Source organism: Zalophus californianus, chromosome 6, assembly GCF_009762305.2.
Source record: "Zalophus californianus isolate mZalCal1 chromosome 6, mZalCal1.pri.v2, whole genome shotgun sequence".
NCBI classification, from domain to species: domain Eukaryota; kingdom Metazoa; phylum Chordata; class Mammalia; order Carnivora; family Otariidae; genus Zalophus; species Zalophus californianus.
Window position 1 is genome coordinate 1,293,011 of NC_045600.1, and position 24,194 is coordinate 1,317,204.

Genomic DNA, 24,194 nt, shown 5'->3' on the forward strand with positions numbered 1-24,194 from the left:
ACGCCTCGCACTCCAGAGCCCCGCAAAATAATCATTCCAGCCTGGGCTGCAACCTCACTCCCGCCCAGCACCGTGGGCCTCCTGGACACGTCCCTCCTGGACCTCTCAGTCTCCTTTCCTTCAGGCTCATGGGGGACAGGGGACAGAGGCAACCTAGGTGAAGCTACACGGGTCGCTCCTGCTACCGTTAATGGCAGAGTCGGCTCTCCATACGCCGACCTAGCCACACTCTCGTTCCCATTCCGCGCCTCCATGGGTGCATCCCTTCCCCAGCTCACACCCCGCGTGGTCCCCCGCGGCCGGCGGCCTGGCCCGGCCCGCCCTCCGGGAGCTGTCCGCGGTGCTGACCGCAGGCGCCGCCCGCGCTCGGCCGCTGCGCACGCGTCCCGGGCGGGGCGCGCAGGACCCGTCGGCGCCGCCACTGCGCAGCCTCCCGCGCGGCCCTGCCCGGCCCGCGCCCAGCGCCCCGCGCCGCCTGCCGGGCCCTGCGGCCTCCGCCCGCCGCTTCCTCGGCGCGTCTGGGCGAGCCATGGCGCTCAACAATTTCCTCTTCGCACAGTGCGTCTGCTACTTCCTGGCCTTCCTCTTCAGCTTCGTGGTGGTGGTGCCGCTGTCCGAGAACGGCCACGACTTCCGCGGCCGCTGCCTGCTCTTCACCGAGGGCATGTGGCTGAGCGCCAACCTGACGGTGCAGGAGCGCGAGCGCTTCACGGTGCAGGAGTGGGGCCCGCCGGCCGCCTGCCGCTTCAGCCTGCTCGCCAGCCTCCTCTCGCTGCTGCTCGCCGCCGCGCACGCCTGGCGCACGCTCTTCTTCCTCTGCAAGGGACACGAGGGGTAAGTGGGGGCCTGGCGGCCGCCCTGCCCCATCAGACACAGCCCTCAGGCCGGGCACAGAGTCCCTTCCGAGCCCGCAGCGCCCCCAGGCCGTCCTCCCCCAGGGAGGAGCATGAGTCCCACCCTCTCCCCGGCGTGGGTGGGGAGCTCAGAGGCCCAAGAATGTCAACCCTTGGTGCTCACTGCCTCCATGCAAACTGCCCTTTGTCTACGCAGAACCCCGCGGACCATGAGGGTCTCCCGCGCTCTGTACAAGGCCAGTACTTTCCATCCCAAGTGCGCATCACCTCCCGCTTTGGGCATTTACCACCCCCGCCCTTGGGATGCAAATACTGCATTGTCATCTCTGAGCGGACCCGGGCCCTCCCTGGCTTGCTGGCTCAGGCTCAGGCATGGGTGCCGCGGACAGCCCCTAGCGGGTCTGCGCCCCCGCACTCCTCCAGGTGCAGGGGAGGGATCAGGCCAGGCAGGTGGCTGACAAGGCCAGCTGGGGAGTCCTCGCCTCATCCCCACCATCCTCCTGGGAAGGATGATGAGGGTGGGGCAAAGGCCAGCGGGAACCTCTCTAGGCCCACGGGCTTGGCTGGGAGTGCAAGACAGGGAGCAGCATGTGCAGGAGGCTTCCCTGCCTCCTGGTCTCTGTGTTCCTCTTCACCTTTCCCCACTCTGGCACAGTTCTGTGAGAGAGGGATGTGCTTCACCCGGGGTCCTCAGCTTGTAGCCTGCCATGCGCCTTTATCCCTGGGACCTTCTGTGGACCCACCCCCACCTGCTCCTGGCCCTTGCTGGCCTCACATCCACAGGGGAAATCCGGCCTTCTCCCAAACCCTGCCCCACCCATGCCCCCATCCATTATTTGTTGGTATTTTTTAGGGGGCTTTTCTCTTCTTTTGGGGACCTGAGAGATAACTATTGCTCTGCGGTCTCAGTGGGTTGGAGGGTCAGATGGGGACTCCTGAGAGCCCTCAGCCTGGCCTGGGCATGGGCAGAGGGGATTAACAGGGTGGCAGTGTGAAGAGGACCGGAACAGCCCAGCGCGGGGACTGAAACCCCCAGAGGGGGTGAAGTCCAGCAACGCACGTGCGTGAGTTTCCGGGGCTTCTCTCACAAAGCGCCACAAACAATTTATTCTGCCACAGTCCTGGAGGCCAGAAGTTGGAGATGAAGGTGTTGGCAGGGTGGGTTCCCTTGGGAGGGAGAATCCTTTCTAGGCTTGCTCCTGGTAGCTGCCTACGACCCTTGACATTCCTTGGCTTGGGGCTTTGTCACTCTTACCACAGTCTCTGTCTTCATGCGGCCTCTCCCCTCTCCGTTTCTTCCCCTCTTCTTATAAAGACACCAGTCATTGGATTTAGGGCCCACCCTAAATTCAGGATGACCTCATCCTGAGATCTTCAGCTGAATGACACCTGCAAAGACCAGTTAAGGTCACATGCACCTGTCCTGGGGTGCAGCCTCGGACACGTGTTGTCGTGGGCACAGTTCGGCACACTGCACCAAGGTTCTGGATTGAGGGTCTGCAAGAAGGCACGTGTCAGCCTGGGGGGCCTCCAGGTGCTGTGGCGCTGGGGCTCAGCCTAGGGTGAGCCCAGGCTGGTCAGGGGGCCACCCTGCCCTGCCACAGGCCTCCTCCTTCCCACAACAGTGGCTGGTGTCCCCAGGAGGTGTTTGAGATGTTGTCACGTTGCATGCACATTGTCAAGTCTGATCAGTGTCTCTGTGCAGATTGGGGCAGGGAAGCATCTCCAAATGTGAGACAAGGTCTGAGGAAAGGGATGGACAGTCAGCAGCATAGTGTAGCTGAGGTCCCTTCGGTCTGGGAAGCTGAGGGCAGTGGCACAGGCCGTGCAGGGGCCATGGTTTGGCCATCAGCTCAGGCCCATCACTCCACCTTGTCCCTATAAGACAAATCTCCTGAAGAGACCACATCTTACAGCCTTAAGATGAGAGGACAGAAACCATTGTTACTGAGCTCCCCAGATTTGCTGCCCAATTTGTGCGAAATGATCAGGACTCCTTTCTTGAAGGCTCTGGGCCTCTCAGCTCTCGCTGCTCTGCTCCCAGTCTCTAGGGGTCTCTTGGGGCTCCGGGATCCTGCATCACTGAGCCATGGAGGCCAGGCCCTACCCAGAGAGCTACCCAGAGAGCTGCTTCCACATCCTGAACACCCCGAGGCCAGTTGTCTTATAGGGACAAGATGCACTAGGCAGCCAGCCAGCTGTGCCATCTGTCCAGGTGCCGACCCTTCATCTTGGTCTGGTGGTAGGACTGGGCCAGAGCTCCCCTGGATATCTGGGGTGGCCCACCATCTGAGGGGACCCTGGGCTGGATGAACCCAAGGTGGGCGTGCACCTCATTTCTCTCTGCGTGCTCAGGGCTGAGCTTGGGAGTCACAAATTAGTGTTTGTTGAATGAAGACAGAAAAGTGCCTGCATGTGAGGTCTGCTGCCTCACAGCCCACCCCCGCCGACCGCCCCCCTTCCCCAGCCCAGAGGTCTGCAGGTCCACAGTCTGGCCGAGGGGTCAACCCTGCAGGCTGGCTGTGTCAGCAAGTCCTGAGCCCCCACAAAGGTTGGGCCTGCCTTCTGCAGCCGCAGGCAAGATGGGAACCCGGAGAAGCCAATCCCAGCTCCCCTGCTGGGCAGGCCTCGTGGAGCAGGCAGGCAAGTGCTGGGTCAGTGGGGACTCGGGACAGACAGGAGGCTCAGAAGGACTGTTAGAGCGAGCTGGAGGGATGGCGAGGGCCCTCAGGGTGTCCAGCCCGTCAGGGACATCAGCGCGGCTGTCCGACTTGGAGTTCTAGAGGGCCCTACCCGCTAATTCTCTTGAGTCCGGCTGCAGAGACCAGCCAGGAGCCCGGCCAAGAGCGAGGGCAGAGCCCGACCCTTTGGTCTGTGTGACGGGCTCACGGCTGGGTCTCCAGCGCCTGGGACAGACCTTGTCTGTGGTTCTAGCTCCCTCCAGGGTGTGTCCATGGGCAAAGTGGGGGCTCGGACAGCTTGTGCCCAGGCGTGGACAGGGCAAAAGGAATGGGTGTGCGACTCTGGCACCTGTGGCTTCCTGGGGTGCTTCCGGCTGGGGCGCATGGGCGACCTGAGGGTGGGTCACAGGCCTGAGTGTGCTGAGCCCTTGGAGTGTGCAGGTGGTCGCGGTTTGCCGTTGATGGGTTTGTGATTGACAGCTGGGCAGCGCCGGGTCAAAACAACCCATCTGTCTGCCCACACGTGTCCCCTAGCTTACAAATCGCTCCCAGGGCTTCCCGGGATAGCGGTCACCATGGAGACGGCACATCCAGGCCGGCACCCTGAGAGGCAGCGAGAAAGATGGAGTTAACCCTGTGTGTGCCGGCCATCCTGGTTGTTTGGTCGCTGCCCTCTGGGTCCTTGGGGAGTGGGGAGAGGGTGGCATTGGGCACTCTGGGGGCCGGGCCCACTGAGGCTCCGGACACTCCCAATTCTTCAAAATTCTGTGAAGCCCAGGCAGGTTCCACGGACCAGAAATGGACTTGGGGAAGTAGGAGGAGGCTGTTGGGGGGCATGGGATGGGGAGGCCATGTTCCTGTCATGGGAGGAGAACCCCAAATCGTGCCTGTGTAATAGGGATGCGGCTGGAGTCTGCACAGTCGGGTTTTCTGGCTATGGGAGGTTGTGTTGCAAACCCCGCTGAGGGCGGGAGGGGCAGGTGTCGGGATGGGCGTGGGGGGGGGTGCGTCTCAGGGGGTTCCCCGAGGGGGCTTCTGGCCACACAGGGAACAGCAAGCCGCTGGTGTGCCTCTCTAGAATTAAGTACAGAATGTGGGGCATGCCGCCTGCTCCCATGAGAGGGGGCAGGAGTTGAGGTTGGTGGTTGCCCGGTCAGCATGTCCTCTGCACCCTGGCCATCCTTCCTCCCTCTAGGAGGGCCTCCTGGGGGCAGCGGCTGCTCATCCAGGATGCTGGGCACCTGCTGGGCAGGGTGCCTGGTGGGACAGTGGAAGGCTGCGGGCAGGTGGAGGGCACCCAGGGAGCCGCTGTCCCCGTGATCTGGCCTTCTGTGCTGAGGGCAGGCAGCTTCTTTGCTTTGCCTGTGGAAGCTCCGTCCTGGTCATCCTGGGACCACCCCGCTCTCCTCGGCTGGAGTTGGGGGGCATCCAAAGTTGGGGTGTAGGCTCTGGGTAAACTCTGCTTTCCTTAGAGCATTAGCTCCAGGGAGTGGACTCCCCTGAACACTGTCTAGCCCCACGCTGACTGCAGGGGGCACAGCTGCCCCCAGGCCCAGTCTCCAGGTATCTGGTTGCTGACCCTGCCCCCACGCTTCCTGCCCCCCACCCACACTTCCATGTCCTGTGGCCACAGGCCCAGCCCCACGCATGCATGCAGCTCGGGGCCCGGCAGGTCAGGGTTCCAGCAATGGGTGGAGGCCTGTCCTGGGGAGGGAGCCACACCCCTGCGGTTATCGCTGTCTGTCCCTTGCCCACATAAGCTCCCGTAGTTTCCACAATGACCCTGTGGGGGGGGGGCTCCTGCTCCCCGATTAACAGAGGGAGAAATTGAGGCCCAGAGGGCAACTTGCTGCAGGTCACGCAGCTGGGAAAGAGGTGGGCCGGATTTGACAGCCTGCTCGGTCTGGTGACGACTTCGGAGGTGGGGTGGGCCATCACGTACCCCTCTTTATGACTCTAGGCCGCGACCTCTTATTCAGAGCGCCCAGGGCCAGGTGGATTTTGCCATCAGGGTCCCCGCTGGAAACGGATGGCTCACCCAAGTGAGGATAACCCGAGGAGGGCGGTCGGCAGGGACGAGGATGTGGGCCAGGTGTGGGCCCTGCAGTGGCCCTGTCACCTCTGGTCACGGGGACCACGTAGGGGAGGCTTGGGTGGAAGCGGCCACCTGGAGGGGCTGCTGACCTTTGGTAGAGGGACAGCTGGCCGGGGGCATCCCCAGCAGGGGCCTGGAAGGAGAATTTCCACTGCCAGTCCCCTGCTGGGTCCACACCGGTTGAGCCCAGTCAGGAGCCCAGGAGGGGGGTCACTGCCATGGTCTCCTTGGGCCGGCCCCTTGGACGGAGGATGGAGGAGCCCCTAGTGGGGCCAGGTCTGTGCGGACCCGGACCGAGCTCCATCCTTGTGGCCCTGCCTCCTGTGCCCCACCCCGGTCACAGCTGGGCCTGTTAGGCTTCCGTGGAGAGATGCGAGCGGGGTCACTCCTCAAGCTCCTGATGCAGGTCCAGGCCAGTGGTGTTGATGGCCGTGAGGGCACAGGGCCTCAGGGCAGCCGAGTGGGGGAATGGCCCGGGAAGAGTGCCGATGCGCTGCAAGCATCCCTGGGGTCAGATCTCGGCCCTGCCTCCCCTCTGTAAGGCCGTGCTAACAAGCGCTCTCCCTCCAGGCCTCTGGGAGGCCGGGATGGGACTTCGGGGTGAGGGGCAGTGAGGGAGGTGAAAGTGGCCCTGGCGGCCCTGCATGGCCCCCTTGCCCCAGCCGGGCCCAGCCCCCGCTGTCTCCTGGCACCGCTGGGGTGTTGGTAGTGACTCAAGGTGACCGTCCTCTTTTGTCCTTTGCTGAAGCTCCTTCCTCTATGCCTTTCTGAACCTCCTGGTCAGCGCCTCCGTGGTCTTCCTCGTCTTCATTGCCAGCACCATCGTGAGCGTGGGCTTCACCATGTGGTGTGACGCCATCACCGAGAAGGGCACTGTGCCCCACAGGTGGGCCTGGGCCCCGCCCCTCCCTGCTGCCCCCAGGCGACGCCCTGGGCATGAATCCCATTCCGAGCCCAGCCCGAGGTTTTGCTCATCCTGCCTGGGGCTCCCACCTGTGCGCACCTGGCGCACCTGGCCAGGGCCTTCCCCTGGACCTGCCCCCTTGACGTCAGCGCCCCCTTCACATGGGAGGAGGGCCCCTGCACCGCCGGGGGGTGGGGGTAGGGGGGTGGATCCGGGCTAGGGGATGGAGAGGCCCAGTGCGCTCCGGGTCCTGGAGGCCTGATATGACCGCAGGGCAAGGCCCAGGAGATCCCACCCTGTGCTGCTTTGGAGGTGGGCCGCAGAGTACTGAGCTGAGTCTGCTCCTTGGGGGTTCGGAAGGCGGCTGTAGGGATGGGGAGGGATGGGGAGGGATGGGGAGGAACGCGAGCAGAAGCTTTTGGTTGGGGGGGGTCAGGGGTGAGGCCTTTGGGGCCCGGACAGCTGCCTCACCGTTTGGGGGTGCTGCATGTCTCTCCCTGTGCGCCGTGTCCCAGCGTCACCTGCCACCCTGTGTCTTGCTGTTTCAGCTGTGAAGAGCTCCAGGACATCAATTTGGAGCTGAGCGTGGACAACTCTGCCTTCTATGACCAGTTTGCCATCGCCCAGGTAGGCAGAGGGGCTAGATAGGCGGGGCTGTTCTGGTAGGAGGGGCGCTGCCAGGTAGGCGGGGCTGCCCAGGTAGGCGTGGTCGTTCTGGTGGGAGGGGCTGCCCAGGTAGGCGTGGTCGTTTTGGTGGGAGGGGCTGCCAGCAGGCGGGGCTGGCGGGTAGGCGTGGTTGTTCTGGTGGGAGGGGCTGCCAGCAGGTGGGGCTGCCCGGGTAGGCGTGGTCGTTCTGGTGGGAGGGGCTGCCAGGTAGGAGGCGCTGCCCCTGTAGGCAGGGCTGTTCTGGTAGGAAGGGAGCTGTCCAGGTAGGGGGGCTCTTCTGGTGGGAGGGGCTGCCAGGTAGATGGGGAAGCGTGCATTGTTGGGGAGGGGTCCATTCACTGCTGAACGTTCACTGAGTGCACAGCCTGCCTCCCAAAGCCCTCATCCAGGGGAGGCTGAGGATGGTGCCCGGCAGAGGAGATACAGCTGAGTGAGTGGGGTATTCCTGGGTTTCAGAGACTTAGTGGGGGCTCTTGCAGGTGGATGTAGAGAGAGGTGAGGTCTGGGGCATCCTAGGAGGAGGGGCCAGGTGAGCTAACTGCAGACGTGAGGTCCAGGGGCTGAGGGAGTGGCTCTGTGCCAGGTGGAAAGGACACTAGGCATCTGATCCTGGGTCTGCAGCCAAGGCAGGGAGCTTGGACTCCTGGCACCAAGTGAGCACGCTCTGGTAAATGCTGGAGGGCTCGCGGTTATTCCCTGGCCAGGGGAAGCTGATGCGGTGTCTGAGGAAGGGTGTGGGGAGATCCAGCCTGTGAATTTGGAGGAGCCCACCCCCAACGGCTTTGGGGGGACAGCTCCTCCCTGCCCTACCCTTGTGTGAGCTTCGTCCCCTGCCCTCCAGGTACATCTCTGGGGACCCCGTTTGCTGGGATGCAGCTGTGTCAGGATTTGTTAGTGGTCAGTAAGGGCTGTTTCCCCAAATCTGCATCTGTGTCCAGGCAGATGTCACTGGTGAGGGGTGCCCAGGTGGGGCGGGCTCCTTCCAGCACTGAGCAGGGCTTGCTGGCCTCCAGGTCCGTTTCTGGACCCCAGACCCTCCTCTCAGGGCTCACGTTGGCCAGTGACCGGTCTCTGACGGAGAGGAGCCCTCTAGGGGGCTGGACATCCGGTGGGTCTGAAGGTTCTTTGCTGAGATGAGCTGAAACTGCTAGAGACACCTTCACGAAAATTCAGTGGAAAATGCTTCAGCCCTAATTTGTGCCAATTAGATTAGAAAGGTGTGAGCTGAGTCTGGTGATAAATAACCTCCAATGAGAATCTGTTTAATGTGGCTCGGGCCTGGTTCTGATTAAATTGTTTCTCCTTCAGCTGTTTGGTAACGGCAGCTAAAGGTCAGTTTGTTCCAGTGGCTGGAGGAGGCTGTGTTATAGATGGGCTCTCCATGGAGCCGGGCGGGCCTGGCTGCCTGGGGGTGAGGGTGGTCAGAGTCCCTGAAAGCATTGCCCAACTTGGGGTTCAGAGGCCTGGCCGCCACATACCAGGAGGGATGGTTGTGTGAAGAAGGAGGCGAGGTGGGCCCCGTGGTGGGCCCCATGGCGAGCCCCGTGGCTAGTCCCTGACCGGTCCCCAACGTGGGTCCCACATGGTGGGCCCCATGGCGAGCCCCGTGGCTAGTCCCTGACCGGTCCCCAACGTGGGTCCCACCTTTCCCAGGGGCAGGTGGGTGGGTGCACCGGGCAGTGGGTGGTGGGTCTGGCTGGCCTCCTGACCTCGCCTCTGCCCTCTGTGTAGTTTGGCCTCTGGGCCTCGTGGCTGGCCTGGCTGGCCATCACCATCCTGGCTTTCCTGAAAGTCTACCACAACTACCGCCAGGAGGACCTGCTGGACAACCTGGTCCACGAGAAGGAGCTGCTCCTGGCCAGGCCGACCCCCCGTGCCTCCTTCCAGGAGGAGAAGAGTGCTGTCATCTAGGATGCCCCCCACCCCGCCCAGGGCTCACGGCCCGACCCAGGGGAGGAGCTGGGGACTGTGCCTGGCCCGGCTTTGCCCCTCGCCTTGCATGTTTCCCTTTGGCTCTGTGTGACGTGAGTGACCCCGCTCACCCAAGCACCCCATTCCCACCTTGAGTGTGGCAGTTGACTAGGGTGGGCGCCAGCCCTCACACAGGGACACACAGAGACCGTGGGACCCCCTCCGGGCCTCATGCACATGCAGCACCCCTGTCCCGGGGGCACTGGCCGGGCGAGCCTGGGCGGGGGGCATCCACCCTCTTGGATGCCTCTGGCCATAGGGCTTGCAGGTCATGCCTCAGCTGGACGCTGTCTCCATCTGCTTGCCCAGGTGTGATTCTGTGCCCGATCCTGTGGCAGCAGCCCATGTCCCCAGAGTGACCCCAACCCACGATGGCCACTCATCAGTCTTGTCCTTTGCTCCTGAGCAATGTGTGGGGCCTGGGAGCAGGGGTCCAATGGCAGAAAGGAGCTGCCCTGCCCTGTGTGGCCCGCCTTCTGGCCCCGCGCTTCCGCCACCCCCACCGCAGGGCTGAGTTCCCTGTGCTCAGGCACTGTGGCCCCAGGTGGCCAGGCGGGTCTCAGCATCCAAAGCACAGGGCCAGTGGTGTTGCCCGCAGTCAGGTGGTGGCTGTGCGGGCGTCCTGGCAAGTGGCTGTGGTGTCAGAGCTGGGAGCTGGTGCCTGGTGCCCCAGGACTGGCTGGGGGAGCCCCGCATGGCCCTGCCTGGAGGGGCACAGTGTGGGGAGGTGGGGACATGGGCTGGGGGGTGCCCCACTTCCTATGGAGGGAGGGATGGGGCAGGTGCCACTGCAAGTGTCTGCATGTGTGTGTGAGTGCATGTGAGGGCGTGGAAGTGTATGTGTGATATGAGTGTGCACATGTGGAAGTCTGCATGGGGAAGGTGTGAGCGTGTGAATGTGAGTGTGCAGTTGTATGTGAGCACACATGTACAAGTGTGAGTGTGCTTGTGCACGTATGCACAAACATACAAGTGTGTGAGCAAGCTGTGTGTGAGTATGCATGTGCACGAGCGTGAGTGTGAACATGAGTGTGCACAAGAATGTGGGTATGTGCACGTGAGCGTGCATATGCGTAAGTGTGAGTATGGGTGGGAATGTGTGTGTGCACAAGTGAGTGTGAACGTATACGTGTGAGTGTGTGTGCACCGGAAGGTGTGAGCAGAGATCAGAGCGGGGGAGGACACAGCAGCTCCTTGGTACCTTCGCCCACTGGGATGTCCCCAGTACCCCTGGCACCTCAGTGGAGGGGCTGCCTTCCCATCTGATGGCGTCCAAAGCACCAAGGCCCCCGAGGACACGACCCCATCCACACGGAGGCAGGAAGAGGAGTTGGGGGTGGAAATGGGACCCTAGAGCTCAGTGATGAGCAACCTGGGGCTGCTTGGCTGTGGATGCCCCTCTTCACAGGGCTCCCCGGCTTCTGCAACTGCACATAGTCCCCCGAGTCCTGCCCAGGAGTGGGGCGCTCCTTCCCCCGGGCTCAGTGAGCCATTCCCGTTTCCTGGGCTGACCCTCCAGGAAAGGAGAGACCTGGCTCCCCATGTCCGTGCCTTGTGCTGCCAGAGGCCGTTTTGGTGTCCCACGTGGCGGGCACAGGGTCTCCAGAGGCCGTGGATCTGGGTCTGGATCGAGGTGCGGAGTGGGGCAGGGAGCCTGGGCCAGGGAGGGGCGCCTGCAGGTCGCCTGTACAGACGCTGCCCAGCTGGCACCTGTCAGTGGGGGAGACCGGGGCCAGGTGGGTGAAGGCCGGCATTGCAGAGGCACTCCGGCCCCAGGACCTGGCTGAGAACGCCAGGCAGAGCGGCTGGCCGGTCCTTGGGGGAGTTGTGTTGGCTCAAGATCTGCTCTCACCAGGTGCTTGCGCATAGGCTGTGGGGACCCTCTCCGGCCCCGGAGAGTTCCGGTCTGTTGGCAGCAACCAGCCAGGCCCTGGGAAGGACGAGCAGGGTCAGGCCGTGGACTTCTAGAGCCTGAGGGTCCACAGCAGATTTGGGTGTGCCCTTCGCAGCTGCCATGCATGGGTTGCTGGGAGCCGGTGTGGGGTGCCCCTCGCTCAGGCTGGCAGAGATGTGCGTCCACATGCACCTCTAAGGGTCACCTGCAGAGCGGGGCTCGTCGCTGGCATGGACCTATCTGACTGGCGGCACCTCCAGATGTCTGTGCCCGGGGGCTTCCTGGGAGAGGGTAGTGGGACCGCGCTGTGTGCCCTGCAGGGGGCGGGGGCGGGGGCCGGCCCCGGGCTTCCTGAGACGGGACCACAGGATCGCCTCTGCGGTGCTGCCTTGCTTCTCCCGGCTGCTGTTGGATGACGCATCTTCGTTTTCATTCTACTTCTGACGAAATTGAAAGTAATGATTCTTCCACTTAAGTGTATCTATTTCTCAAAGTCAAAATAAACACAGAGGTCCTGAGCCTTGGGTGTGGTTGCTGGGCCGCCCGTCCCCACCTGCCCTCCTCTGCCTTCGGCTTCCTGGCTTCTGGGTTTCGTCCGCGGCTAAGATTTAGAAACCTGCCCGTGTTCGTCCCTGTAGCTTCAGAAACTGGCCGGGATTAGGGCTGGGCCTTCCCGTGGCTGTGCCCTCATGTGTGCGCCTGTTCTGGGGGTCTCCGTTCTTGCCATGGCGCCCCTAGGTGCGAGGACTGACGTCTCCGGGTCGTGGTGCACCTGCCGAGCAGCGTCTTCCCCGAAGCCATGGCTCATGGTCTGTGGACCCTCCAGAGCCGAGCGTCTTTGCAGAGACTGGCCGGCCCTTGGCTGAGAGCCCTGGTGGCAGGGCTTCCCCAAGACGGGACTGGGACTGGACGGGGCTGAGCCCGAGGACTGTGCCTGCCCCACGGGTTCGGGCATGAGACCCAACCTCTCTGAGCCTCAGTTTTCCCGCCTGGAGTATGGGGCAGTAACCTGCCTGTCCTCTTCGGGGGTGGGGGTGAGACGAGATGGGGTCCTGGGGGGAGGGCTGGGCTGGTGCCGGAGGTGGCCGTACGCACCCTGGTCACGCTAGAACCAGCTGGAGGGTCCGCGAGGGCCGGGGCCTGGACCTCCCGCCGGGACCCCTTCGAGGCTCCCGCTCCTGGAGACAGGCCCCTCCTCTCCACTGGGCTCCCTGCTCTGAGCTCCCCAAACCCGAACCCTGGAAAGCACCACCCCAGCCCCTGAGGCCTAGAAGGGAAGGCTTCTCTGTGCCCCCACCTCTGCTTTAGCAGAGGAAATTGGTCCCCATATCCCTCCTTTGGGTAAAAACCCCCAGACTAATAAAAGGGGTGGCAGTGTGGTTTAATAAAAACTCAGTGTGTCCCCGCTTAGGCAGTGGGGACGGGCGCTCAGGGCATAACCCCGGGAAGGGACAGCACAGCACTGGCCGTCCCGTGGACACTTGTCTGAAGGTGGCTGGGGGAGATGGCATCTTCCTGGCAGTCCCTCCTGGCGTCTGCCCATGGGCCTCCCTGCTTTGTTCAGGCGTCCCCCTCCATGCAGGGTCTGCGGGGGCCCTGGAGTTTGTTGCCACGTCTCCCCATGGCCTCGCAACGCCCGTGGTGGCACACTGTCCGCACACAGTCATGGGACACCCAGGCCCTGTGGCTGGTGCGTGGCGCAGCCTGGGGTCCCGGCACGGGCGGCTGTGTTCTGAAGGTGGCGGGGTCTGGGCGGAGCAAGCTCCCTCTCAGCCACTCCCACGTGGACAGCTGAGGAGGGGGGGGGGCAGCATGTATGTCCCCCCGGGGCATGAGAGGGTCCCTGAGGCCTTGGGGCCCCGGGGAGCGGTCAGACCTGGGCTCAGAGGTTGGCACCCCAACACCACAAACAAGGGGAGATGCCAGGCCCCCTGCCCCGTGTGTAGTTTCAGGAGGGAGGACCCCACCCCGACAGCCAGACCCGCCTGTCTCGACGGGGTTTCAAAGTCCAGGCCCTGCCAGCCCGAAGTAGCAAAGGCCAGTTTCACCTCTGAGGGGCCCCATGGACACAGGGCCAGTGTCCCTGTCTTCAGAGGGCTCCGCGTGGCCACATCCAGGCCTGGCCCAAGGGTACGGAGAGTTCCCACTGGGGTGAGGGAGGGTCTGGGGGGCTCTCAGGGCTGAAGCCTGTGTGGAATTCTCTTTCTAATAAAACCTCATGGTGGACCCTAACATGTGCAGCAAGAGGGGCCCTGTTGGAGGGGGCGGGGTCACGTGCTGCCGCAGAGCCGGGCTCGGCTTGAAGCCCTTCCACCTGACCTGGGGCTACCCCCCCTCCTGCCCTGCACAGCTGGGGCCCCAGGCGTGGAGGGGAGCGTCCGGCCGGCCTCCGTCAGCGCTGCAGGAGGCCCCGCCAGCAGGTGAGGGCCGTTTGCCTCAGGCGCAGGGCGAGCACCAGGAGCCGGGCCCGGAGGTCCTCAAGGGCCAGCGCCACGGGCTTGGGTCGGCCGTAGTACAGGCCCAGCACCAGCACCAGCAGGACGCACACGCACAGCCGCAGGAGCAGGGAGCCGCCTCGGGGCCTGGGCCGGCTGGGCGCTGGGGGCGGAGCGGGACCCGGATGAACCCCTGCCCGCAGGCCCAGCCCCACCATGAGGACCCTGTGGGGCTCCCTCCTCCCTGCGGGGCTGGTGGGGAGGCTGCAGACAGAGCCAGGCTCACCCTGAGGGTGGGCTCCTTTGGAGTGGGTCCTGGGGGTGCCGCCCATGGTCCCCAGGGGGCGTGGGGCACCCCCCTCCCTGCCTGGGGCCTCTGCCAGTGTTGGGTGGCTTCCTTGTGAAAGAGCCTCCCAGCGGCTGTGCTCTGGCACCCTCCCTTGGGGAAGGAGTAAGGGGGAGTGACCGCAGAGGGGTGCTGCTGTGGCTATGGTGTGTGTCAGGGGCCCTGGCCGAGCGAGCGGCCTTGACGGGGCAGGGCGGGGGGCCCTGCAGGAGCCCCCGGGGGTGGGGGTGTGCGGCAAGGGTGGCCTGGGCACGGCATGCGGGGGTGGGGGCGAGGGCTCAGACTCACCCCTGCTGGTGGTGGTGGTGGAGGTGGGCTCCCTGCGGGCGATGTCTGGGGAGGAGAACGGGAGAGTGGGCTTGGGTGGGGAGGGGCCCTGCCTGGGGGCGCACACTGCCTCAGCCCGCCCAGTGCCCTCAGGACCTCACAGCTCACGCCCGCCGCGCAGAGCTCCCTGAGACAGGCCGAGTCAGTTACAGCTGCCCCGTTTCACCGGTGGGAGACCCATGCCCCCACCCCGGCCAGTGGCCCCAGCGCCACATGCAGGTCCCACCCTGCGTCATGGCTTCAGGCCCAGGCTGCCAGAACTTGGGGAGCCCGAGAGGCTGGGTGCTGCTCTAGAGACTGGGGGGGGGCGACCCTGTGGTGGCTTGGGGGAGGGGCCTGCCGGGGTCCCTGGGCTGGGCCCTAGGGGCTGGCACTGGGTGAGGGCTGGGCACCCGCCCATCCTCCACTGTGCACTGGGGGGCCCCGGGCCACCCCCTGGACTGCCTGGGCCCTGATTCCCGGCCCGCTGAGTGTCTGTCTCCAGGGCTGCTGGGAAGCTCCCGGGGGAGTGCTGAGCTGTGCTTGTGGGGCAAGCGCTGGACCCGGAAGCGACGGGCGCGAAGAGCAGGTATGAGGAGCCTAGCGAGTGGCACAGGCTGTTGGGAGAGGAGCTGAGGCCTGGGCTGGGTGTTTAGGGCGGGCCATCCAGGGAGGAGCTAACACGTGCCGGGTGGGAGTTTTACCCATCACTCGGCAGGTGTCAGGAAGTACCTTGCCTGCGGGCTGTGGTGGGCAGGATCTCAGATGCCCCCGTGATTCCTACCCCCCTCTAGTGTCGTCCCCTCCCCTTACTGTGGGGCCTGTGACTTCCACCCAACAGAAGAAGGCAAAACGGGAGGGATTCTGCAGCTGAGAGGCAAACCCCAATCAGTTGACTATGAGTCCATCAAAAGGGAGATTATCTTGGGTGGGTCTGGCCTCATCAGGCAAGCTGTTTAAAAAAAGAGGGAGGGTCTGCTCCTGGTCTTGGAGGTGCTCCGCTGTGGGCTCTACAGCTGCAAGGAAACAAAGTCTGCAACAGCTCTCTGAGCTTGGAATAGGGCCCCAGGCCTCAGCTGAGAGGCTGCCCCGGCCCACACCTGGATAGCTGCCCTGGGAGACCTGAGCAGAGGACCAGCTAGGCCGTGCCTAGACCCCTGACCCACGGGGTCACTGCGATAATAAATGTGGGCTGCTCGAAGCTTCTAAGTCTGTGGTAATTTGTTACATGGCGTGGCTAGCTGATACAGGGGCCAGTCCCATGGGCAGGGAGTGAAGGGGCCAGGGGAGGAGAGGGCAGGTGGTGGGGAGGGGCTCTGGGGCAGGAGGACCCCAGGACCTCGGCTGGGGCTGGGGGAATTCAGGAGGTGGGCAGTGAGGGATGCAGGTGTGGGGGGAGCTGAGGGACAGTGGGAAGCTTCCAGTGCTGGCGGGAAGGGTGGGCGGGTGCTGGGGACACTGCCCACTGGCCTTCCCTCGAGAGGACAGTTGCGATTTGGGCAGCTCTGATTTGCTTTTTTACTGCTAGTGGCTGTTTTGTTGACCGTTACTCTGTCTAGCCTGAGCCGTGGGCCGGGTTTTATTGGGGTTCTGTCTGTGCAGACAGGACAGGTGGCCGTGGTCCCTCCAGATGGCCCTCTGTGAGGTCCTGGGACATGTGGCCCCCGCCCCACCTGGCCCCCCGCCTGCTCACTGCACTCCGCTCTTACAGTGGACGGTCACCTCCAGGGGCTCCCGGAACCGCACACGCCTCGAGGTCCTCTGTGGCTCGGCCCCGTGGCTACGGCACCCCGGCCCGCTCCGCCTCAGGATGGAGGGGGGGGCACCTCCTGTCGCCCTGCTGGGCAGGGGTGGGAGGCAGAGGGAAGCGAGCAGAAGTGAGCCCCCAGGGGGCAGGAGACAAGGTTGCCCGGGCCAGGATCCCCACTGCCTCCTCTGGGTTTATGCAGAGGGACGCGCTGTGGGGGACCCGACGGGGGTGTGGAGACCCCCGTGGACCTGACCCACCTGCTGCCCCAGCCCGGCGGCCTGACTCTGGGACTGCTCCCGGGTGGTGGGGGCTGGAACAGAGCCATCGGGGCCATCACGATGGGTGGCGGTGTTCGTGGCCGCACAGGACCATGCCCCCGCCAACCCCGACGGTGTCTGTAACAGTCATGGTGATGGCGACGGTATAACTGTGACTATCCACTGAGGGCCGTTTTCCTGTGCGCTGCCCGCACAAAACCTCACTGGATCCCGGAGCACTGGGCCCGCGGGGCTCCTCTACACCCGGTGCGGGGGAGGAGGCCGGGCCCTGAGCCAGGGCTGTCTGGGGTCAGTGCCCAGCTTGTGTCACACAGCGGGCCTCTGTCACTCACCTGTGGACACGGTGAGGGATCTGAGCATGAGACCTGCGCTGCGATGGGACAGAGCCTGGACACAGGTGCCCGCCCAGGGGCTGCCCTCCCACCATGCTGTTTGGAATGTGGAGTTGCTAGACTGCTCTGAGCCTCAGTGTTCCCACCTATAAATTGGGGACAACAGGCTGTTCTGAGCTGAGTACCCGTTTTGAATGGCTCGGGGCTGGGAGGCCCTGGCCGCACAGAGCTTACTGCTGGCCTTCTGGGGGACATGGGACCCGCCTAGTCCTGGGGTTGGGTCCACCTCAGGGCTGTCTCCTCCACTTGGTGGGACGCCTGGGCCTGTGGCCTGCCACCAGCCTCGCAGTGAGTACAGAGGCTAGGTAGGGACTCAGGTCTGAAGTTGGTCCCCACTTTGCCCTGGCCTGGCCCTCCTCTGTCCACCCTGCCCCACTTGCATGCCCCCTTCCCTGGGCTGCAAAGTGACCTTGCTGGGGAAGCATCTGGAGCCCCCCATGGCTCCTGCTTTCTCTGCCTCACCTGCGCTCGCTCCTGGTCCACTCTCTCTGCCCTTGCATGCTGTACCCCTGCCCTCGGCCCTGGTCTTGCACCTTTGGGCGTGCCGTGTCCCCCCCAGGGGCCTCCAACCCTCTCTGCCAGACCAAACCTTTAAAGAGCCACCAACCCCCAACTCCCGACCCCGGTGATTTTCTCTCCTGGGGTTCCTGGGGCCAGCACAGCTCGGGCAAGGACAGGGACCGTGCCTCCTGTCTCAGCTCCCCCTTCCCTGCCCACAGCGGGAGCCCAGGTGGCTGACCCTGGTGCATGGGCCTTGGGATCCTGGGGTTGGGTCTTGTCCAGGACCCAGCCTTACCCTCCCTGCCCTGGGCATCGGCGAGCCGGGAGCGGCCTCTTCATTCTTCCTGGTGTGATGTCGCGTCTCTGGCCGGGAGTCGGGGCTCAAGGCTCGCCCTGTAGGCCTCATTTATTGGAACATGGTCCTAAAAGAAGCAGGGACATTATTTATTGTACGAGCAGCACTGTTAGACGGAGGAGACGTCCGTCTGCCCTGCCCATGAGCAGACACGGCTTTCCTTCCGGTGCTCCCAGCACGGTGCTCCCTGCACCCTCCCCGGCGGCCAGTGTCCCCCATCATCAGCCCTCACGGTTGCGCCATATTCCACAGGGCTGCCGTCGGTAACCTACAACCAGCCTCCGGTACTAGGTGCTCAGGAAGCGTGCGTTTTATTACGTCATGTGCATGTTTTGAGGCCATGTTGGGGGGCCTCCGGGGTGTGAGGGAAGGGGTCCAGGGCCGGGCACTGTTGGGGCTCCATGGGACTGGGAAGGCTGCTCCAGAGGGTCTCTGGCTCCGCGAGGGGCTGGAGCTGGTGGGGCCAGCCTAGAATCTCTAGTCTCGGTCTCTCTGCCCTGCCCTGTCCCAGGTTTAACCTGCTTACTTCCTAGGTGTAAGGTGGCGCCTCCCCACGTCCACCCGTGAGCCTGTGATCCGTCCTCCCTGACGCAGCCCCTCTTGGTGGATTCTCGTTCGCCTTTGAAGGGTTCCTGACTCCTGAGACCTCCCGGGTCCTGCTGTGGGCGCAGACCGCGCCAGGCACCCGTGCAGGTGAAGCCAGGCATTGAGCATTTGTCCTTCGAGGGCCCTGGGGGTGGGGTGATGGGCCCACCCTTTTCAGTGAACATGTGGAGAAATTGAGCCCAGGGCTTCCCCGGCCACTCAGACACCAGGGCAGTCTCTGCCCCTCCCCCTGGATAATGAGAGGCGTTGGGGGGTGGCATGCGGGTCACCTGCCCCTCCTTATCTCCAGCCCCAGGCTCCTCCAGGGCTCCCTGGTCTGGGGTCCTTTGTGGACATCCCTGCCCTCTCTGTACATGGCGAACGTTTGGGTTTTGTGAGGAGCGTCCCTGGCTTCTGTCCTCCAAGGATGCCCCCTGCGCTCAGCGCTAAGAGCGGGGCTGACGGTGAGGGTCCGCACTGTCCCCTGCATGGTGCTGTCAGGGTCCCCTGAGAGCTGGACGGCCTCGAGGGTTGAGCAGGGCCCCCGTACAGTCTTCCCCGGGGAGATGACAGGGCGGCCGCGCCCTTGGCCCCACCAGGCGTCAACAGCACAGCTGTGCAGAGCCTGGTAATGACATCCGCGCTCCGCAGCCGGGCGGCTTTAATTATTTCCAAAGGGAGCAGTTTTCTCCTCCTCAGCGTCAGCTTTTTACTGCAAATAGAGTCAGGGAAGGAGCCTCGAGCCCAGCAAGGGGGACATGGCAGGGAGGGCGGCTTGCTGGCCTCTCAGGTGAGGAAACAGGCCTGGTGAGGCTTGCAGAGCAGTACCCAGCCGGGGGCCCTGCAGTGCCTTGCCCTCCCGCTCGGGACTGGGGACAGCATCGGGTGTGCATGTGTGTGAGCATGAGTGTGTACATGCGAGCGTGTGTGCACAGTGTGAGCACGAGCGCATGTGTGCGGGCGAGCACGAGTGTGCACGTGTGTGTGGGTGTGTGCCCATGAGCACGTGTCCATATGCATATATGAGCGAGCATGTCTGTGTGTGCTTGTGTGTGTGTGTGTGAGGGCGACTGCACATACACCTTAGTGTGTGTCCATGCTTGTGCACACACATGCGAGTGTGCATGGCTATTTGTACATATGGGCATGAGTGCTCATGCACGTGGAGCACATGGGAGTGTGTAGTGTGGGGGGTGTGATCGCACAAGCATGTGGGCGCATGCCATGTCTGAGTGTGTCTGAGTGTGATGTGCCTCTGCGTACATGTGTGTGGTGTGTGCAGTGTGTTCGTGAGTGTCTCTGTGGCTCTGGTGCAGGCAGCCCGGTGGGTCCCGCCAGCTTCATCAGGGACCCTGTGTGACCATGCGTGACCTTGGACAGGCCTCCTAAGCTCTCTGTGCCTCAGTCTACTCAGCTGAAAATAGGGATCACAATAGCAACTTCCTCCGTGGGCTCGGTGTGGCCAAGCACGGCTGTGTGCCAGGGGCTCAGAGGGAGCCTGGGACGGTCGCTCAGGGAGAGTGGCTTTGCTTGGGCAGAGAGCCTGGGGCCCCTCCGCCCCGTGAGGACGTTGCCCTCCCCCCAGGCGGCTCTCGGGAGCCCCAGGCCTTCTGGGGCCATGTGCCTTTGCCTGGGTCCTCGCCTGCTGCCGGCTAGTCTCCCCCCACCTCCCCTCTACCTACTGTCCCTGCCCCACCTGCCTTGCTGCATCTCTGCCTCTTGCTCAGGCTCCAGCTTCCCCTTAAGTGTCATTTCCTCCGAGAGGAAGTGGGGGCCTTTGCCAACACCGAGCACTGGCTTGAGTCCTGGGCTCTGTCTTCCTATGGCTCAGCGTGTGTCTCAACAGCATGATGTCTTGGGCCTCAGTCTCCCCACCCGTCGCACACAGGGAGGTGAGGATTGCTCTTGGCACCGCCCCCCGGCTCCTCCACAGCCCCCCTCCAGCCGCCGGGCAGTGCCCCCCTCCACCCCTGGCTGGCCGGCCGAGGGCAGGGCCCTGCATGGGAGCGGGGAGGCCTCGGGGCCTCCAGCAGCAACAGTAACAGGAGTGCCCTCCACTCTGAGGCCGCTTGTGACAGATGGGTGATAAAGGGCAGAAAATAGCTCAGGCCTGGGGCCTGTGGAGTGTCACCACCGCCCCCCCACCCGTGGAGGACACGCCCCAAGGGCAGGGCTTCTCCGTCAACAGCCTCTCACCTCTGTTGAGGGGACACCCTCTTCCCCTGGGGGTAGGGACACTGGTCGCTGCAGCCCGAGCCTGCCCAGCATTGTCTCTGGGTGGGCGCCTGCCTGGCGGGGCCTGCCGGTCAGAGGTGGGCCAAGGGCGCCCGAGGTGCAGGGCCTGCCCCGGGCCTTCCCCAGAGCTCCTGCTCCAGGCGTGGTGGGTCTGGAGTGCCGAGCGGGGAGCCTCAGGCTCTCCTGCCCTCCTTCCTAGAAGCGTGGGCCGACCAAGGCCGTGCACCCACAAGAGCCCTGACCGTCTATGGGGTTTGGCCCACCGAGGCTGAGCCTCTGCAGCCCAGCTCGGCAGCCCAGCACCCGCCCCCATGGGCCCCCCAGCCCCAGCTCTGCACACTGCTCCCACCAGCCTCCAGGCATAGTGCGAGGCAGGCCGGGCCAGCTCCCGCCCAGCTCACCGCTTCTGACAGCGGGGCCAACTGTCCTGCCATAGCTCCCACCTCCTCCCGGGCCAGGCTGACCACGCCTCTGTGTCCCGCTCACCCCTGGGCCCACCCCCATGCCACCAGCCACCCACTGCCTGCTGGTATGTCTCCATCCTCGCCAGGGGTCCCTCTGAGACCCCCAGATAGTGCAGCCCTGCGCGGGGAGGGGGCCTTCCTCAGCTGTGACTGTGGGGCCGACAGCCGCTTCGGCACGCACACCTGCTCCCTGTCACCCCTCACATCCTGCACTGTGCCTGTTCACCCACAGGACCCCGGGGCTCGGCGGGTGGAGGAGCTTGCCGGCAGTCCTGTAGCCCGGGGGAAGCTGAGCGTCTCCTCCTGACCCGGCACGTCTGGAGCCTGATCGAGCGGAGCCACCGCCCGGGCTCGTCCTGCGTACCTGTCCTGGTGACACCTCCTCCAGGGGCTGCCAGGCTGGCGCAGGTGGGGGAACCACGTCAGGGCCTCACCCTGCGGAGGCTGGAGCTCTGAGCCCCACCGTTCACACCCCACATACGGGCACAGCCTCCCCCCCAACCCCCCCGACCCCGTGCGTGCACGGGCACACACACGTGCACACGGGCACCGCCCCGGCCCACCTGGGCTCCTGCAGGTGCCGCACCCCTGGGTGAACTCGCCCACCGGTCCGGCCCCCAGTGCGCTGGCGATCGGAGCCTTGAGCAGAGTGGGAACCGGAGCCGCCGTGGCTCACAGGCCAGCTGAGAAGTTTCCATTACAACGGTGGGGCAGTGGCCTCTGGACAGTCTGGCCGTGGAGGAAGCTGTCACCACAGGGCTTGGTGGCCTTGGGTGGTGTGTGCCCTCCCCCTCCCCTGAGCAGCTTTGTCTGAATTAAGTTGCGGGGGGGGGATGCTGAGGCCACAGGACACATGCTACACCTTCTTCCAGCTGGAGAAGGGGACAGGAGGCCATGGGCACGCCCACGCCCACGCCGGCCTCCCTCAGGAGGCTGGGGGGTGGAGTGAGGGCCAGTGGGCAGGGGTCCCCAGGAAGGGCCGGCTGCCCCCAGCCCAGCACTCACAGCCCGGAGCAGGCTGGCAGCTCCCCAGATAACACAAATTTCTGACTTAAGCAAGAGGAGAACCCCTGGGGGCCACCCCCTGGCTGGCCGCTGGCTCACTGGGCTTGCCCAGGCACCTGCCTGGAGCTGGGGGCACAGGGACCGGGAACTGTCTTGGCCGTCTCCAAAGACACCCCCCCACATCTCTGCACATGGGACAACAGCAGGTCAGGGTGATGGCTGGGTGTCTGCTGGGTGTAGGGGGTACCCTGGAATGGGGGATCTTGGCCTTGAGAGCCCCAGGCAGAAGGGAGCGGGTGGACCCTAGCCTAGACCCTGGCCACAGGGAGACCCAGGTGGGCCACTCACCCCGAATTCCAGGCCCCCATGTAGAGTGGAGGTCTGTGCCAACCATCTAGCATGCCATAAAGATGGAGATAATGCGCTAACCTTCCTGGAGGGGCCTGCACACAGTAGATGCCCAATACATGGTGTGCTCTGAGTTGGAGGGGTGACCCACGTGCACTGTGGGCCAGAGCAGAGATTCCTTCTGATCAAGTGAGCTCAGAGAAGGGCCGGTTCTCTGGGGATAACCAAATGCTGTGGCCTGGGCTAATTGACTGGATTAAGACTCCATTCCCGGCTCAACCTGGCTGCCGCTGCGTAAACCTGCCCTCAGCAGGACCCCCGGGGCCTCTGAGGAGGGCTCGCTGGTGACCTGGCCTCAGTCCCGGCGAAATGACAAGAACCCTGGCTGCCGGCTGCTTTTGAAGGGACAGAGCTTGGCTCATTGTCAGGGGAGATTTGTAGAGACTTGCACCCCAGCTTTGTGGGGGAACTGGCCAAGTTCCCGACCTCACCCATGGGTGTCCAGAAGCCCTCGGGTCAGGCCAGGCCGCCGAGGAAGGGCTGGGAGCGCCAGGGACTGGCGGTGTCTCTGCGAGCACCCACCACCCCCAACTTCCAGACAAGACATGAGGTTCAGAGGGGTCTGGGTCTTCTGGGGTCACTGACCACCCTGGTTTGCTTGGGAATGTGCCCATTTTTAGCACTGAAAGCCCATGTCCCAGGTGAATGGGATGGACAGCCCCCGTCCTTGCCCAGGGCCATGCAGTGTGCTCTGCCTGGCCCGTGTCCACCCATCCACCCGCCCATCTGCCTACCTGTCTGCCCATCCACCTGCCCGCCCGTCTGCCTGCCCATGCCAGGTTCTCTGCCCACATCTCTGGCTGTGAATTTCCGCTCTGGCAGCTCCATTCCCAAATGGGAAGTGAGTGTCTCCCTGTCGCCCTGAGCTGGGACCTCACCCGGCTCCTTCCTGGGTCCGTGAAGCCAGGCTCTGTGGCGTGGTCCAGTGGGAGTGGTCCAGTGTGCTGCTGGCCCGATCTTGGGCCCCCCGGAGAGGCAGTCCTGGGTCTGTCCAGCCTCTTGCAGCTGCTCCGGTCTGGAGCTGCCACTGGTCAGCCTGTGGGGCCAGTCGGTGGCCGGCCGGTGTCCCCGCCCCGCCCCAGGCCCCTCGGCGGCAGAGCTTGGCCAGCTGGCAAGAGCTGAGCTATAATTATCTCCCCCCTTTGGCAGAAATAGCAGTGACCCTGAGGATAGGCTGCTGGTCCTGGTGCAGGAGAGGAACTACTGGTTTCCCAGGCCCCGAACACAGACAAGATAAGGGGTCAGTGCCCCCTTCCTGCCCTCCCGGCTTCCGGTTCCAGAGCTGTGCAGCCCTTGGAAAGCCCGTGGATTGGAATCAGAGGCAGAGCGGGGGTGGGGAAGGCGGGGGTGGGGTGATGTGGGGGCTGTGGGAGGGGAGGGGAGCATAGCGTCCAGCCCCTGCTTGACCCTGCCCTTGACCCAGCCACCCCCCCCCCCCCCCCGCTTCTCACCCCTGCACCCTCTACGTCCTGCTCTGGGGTCCCAGGAGGAAAAGGCCAAGCTTCAATTCCATGCTGCCGACCTGGGGTGCACTGGCTGAGCCCCATATCGCCCCAGCAGGCAGAGCCGGTGTTCAGGTCAGAGGGGGGCAGCAGGGGCAAAGGGACCAGCATTTCCCAGGGTCCCCTCTGGGCCGGGGGCTCCTTACTGTGTGTGGGTGTCAGCTGGCAGGTGCTGAGCTGCCCCACATTTGCAGATGAGCATGTGCCCTCGGAGCATGGACACAACCGGCCTGAAGCCACACAGCGGGGAGGTGGCAGCCTGGCCGGGCTCAGCGGCCCCCGCCCGCTCCCGATGCACTGGTGCCTGCGGCAGCCCCAGTGGAGTGAGGCCCGAGGAGGGACAAGGGCCCAAGTGTGGGCGGGTCCCTGATGGGTGTGGATGGTTTCAGCCCGTCCTGGGGGCGGGCCGAGGGGGTGTAGAGAGACCCCCAACTCTGTCTCTGTTGGGCACTCAGGCAAAGCTGCAGGGCCCCTGGGGTGTCCAGGGGGGACCAGGGCTGGGAGGGGCAGTGGGGGCAGAGGGATCCCCTGCAGGCCACGCAAGCCCCAGTGCCCGGAACGCAGCAT

The 24,194-nt window shown here is 64.3% G+C and overlaps 2 protein-coding genes across 4 annotated transcripts; one reads left to right on the forward strand and one right to left on the reverse strand.

Annotated features, from left to right (window-relative positions):
- Positions 1–444: 444 nt before the first annotated feature.
- Positions 445–11,583, forward strand: TMEM179 (transmembrane protein 179). The gene is made up of 4 exons (XM_027568765.2): positions 445–834; positions 6,379–6,516; positions 7,083–7,161; positions 8,932–11,583. The coding sequence occupies exons 1-4, from the start codon at positions 530–532 to the stop codon at positions 9,109–9,111; spliced, it is 702 nt and encodes a 233-aa protein (XP_027424566.1). The 5' UTR covers positions 445–529; the 3' UTR covers positions 9,112–11,583.
- A 670-nt stretch (positions 11,584–12,253) lies between these two features.
- C6H14orf180 (chromosome 6 C14orf180 homolog) lies at positions 12,254–23,202 on the reverse strand. Of its 3 annotated transcripts, none has more exons than XM_035728132.1 (6): positions 21,276–21,387; positions 17,369–17,495; positions 16,160–16,212; positions 15,862–15,992; positions 14,135–14,179; positions 12,254–13,663 (listed from the first exon to the last, which is right to left on the reverse strand). In XM_035728132.1, exons 2-6 carry the CDS (start codon positions 17,477–17,479, stop codon positions 13,458–13,460), a joined length of 546 nt encoding a protein of 181 aa, XP_035584025.1. In that variant the 5' UTR covers positions 17,480–17,495; positions 21,276–21,387; the 3' UTR covers positions 12,254–13,457. The 3 variants fall into 3 exon arrangements, with proteins under 3 accessions (XP_035584025.1, XP_035584026.1, XP_035584024.1); XM_035728133.1 differs by lacking the exon at positions 21,276–21,387 and adding an exon at positions 23,004–23,202 and having other exon boundaries at positions 12,258–13,663; positions 15,862–15,989; XM_035728131.1 differs by lacking the exon at positions 21,276–21,387 and adding an exon at positions 23,004–23,202 and having other exon boundaries at positions 12,258–13,663.
- Between the last annotated feature and the right edge of the window lie 992 nt (positions 23,203–24,194).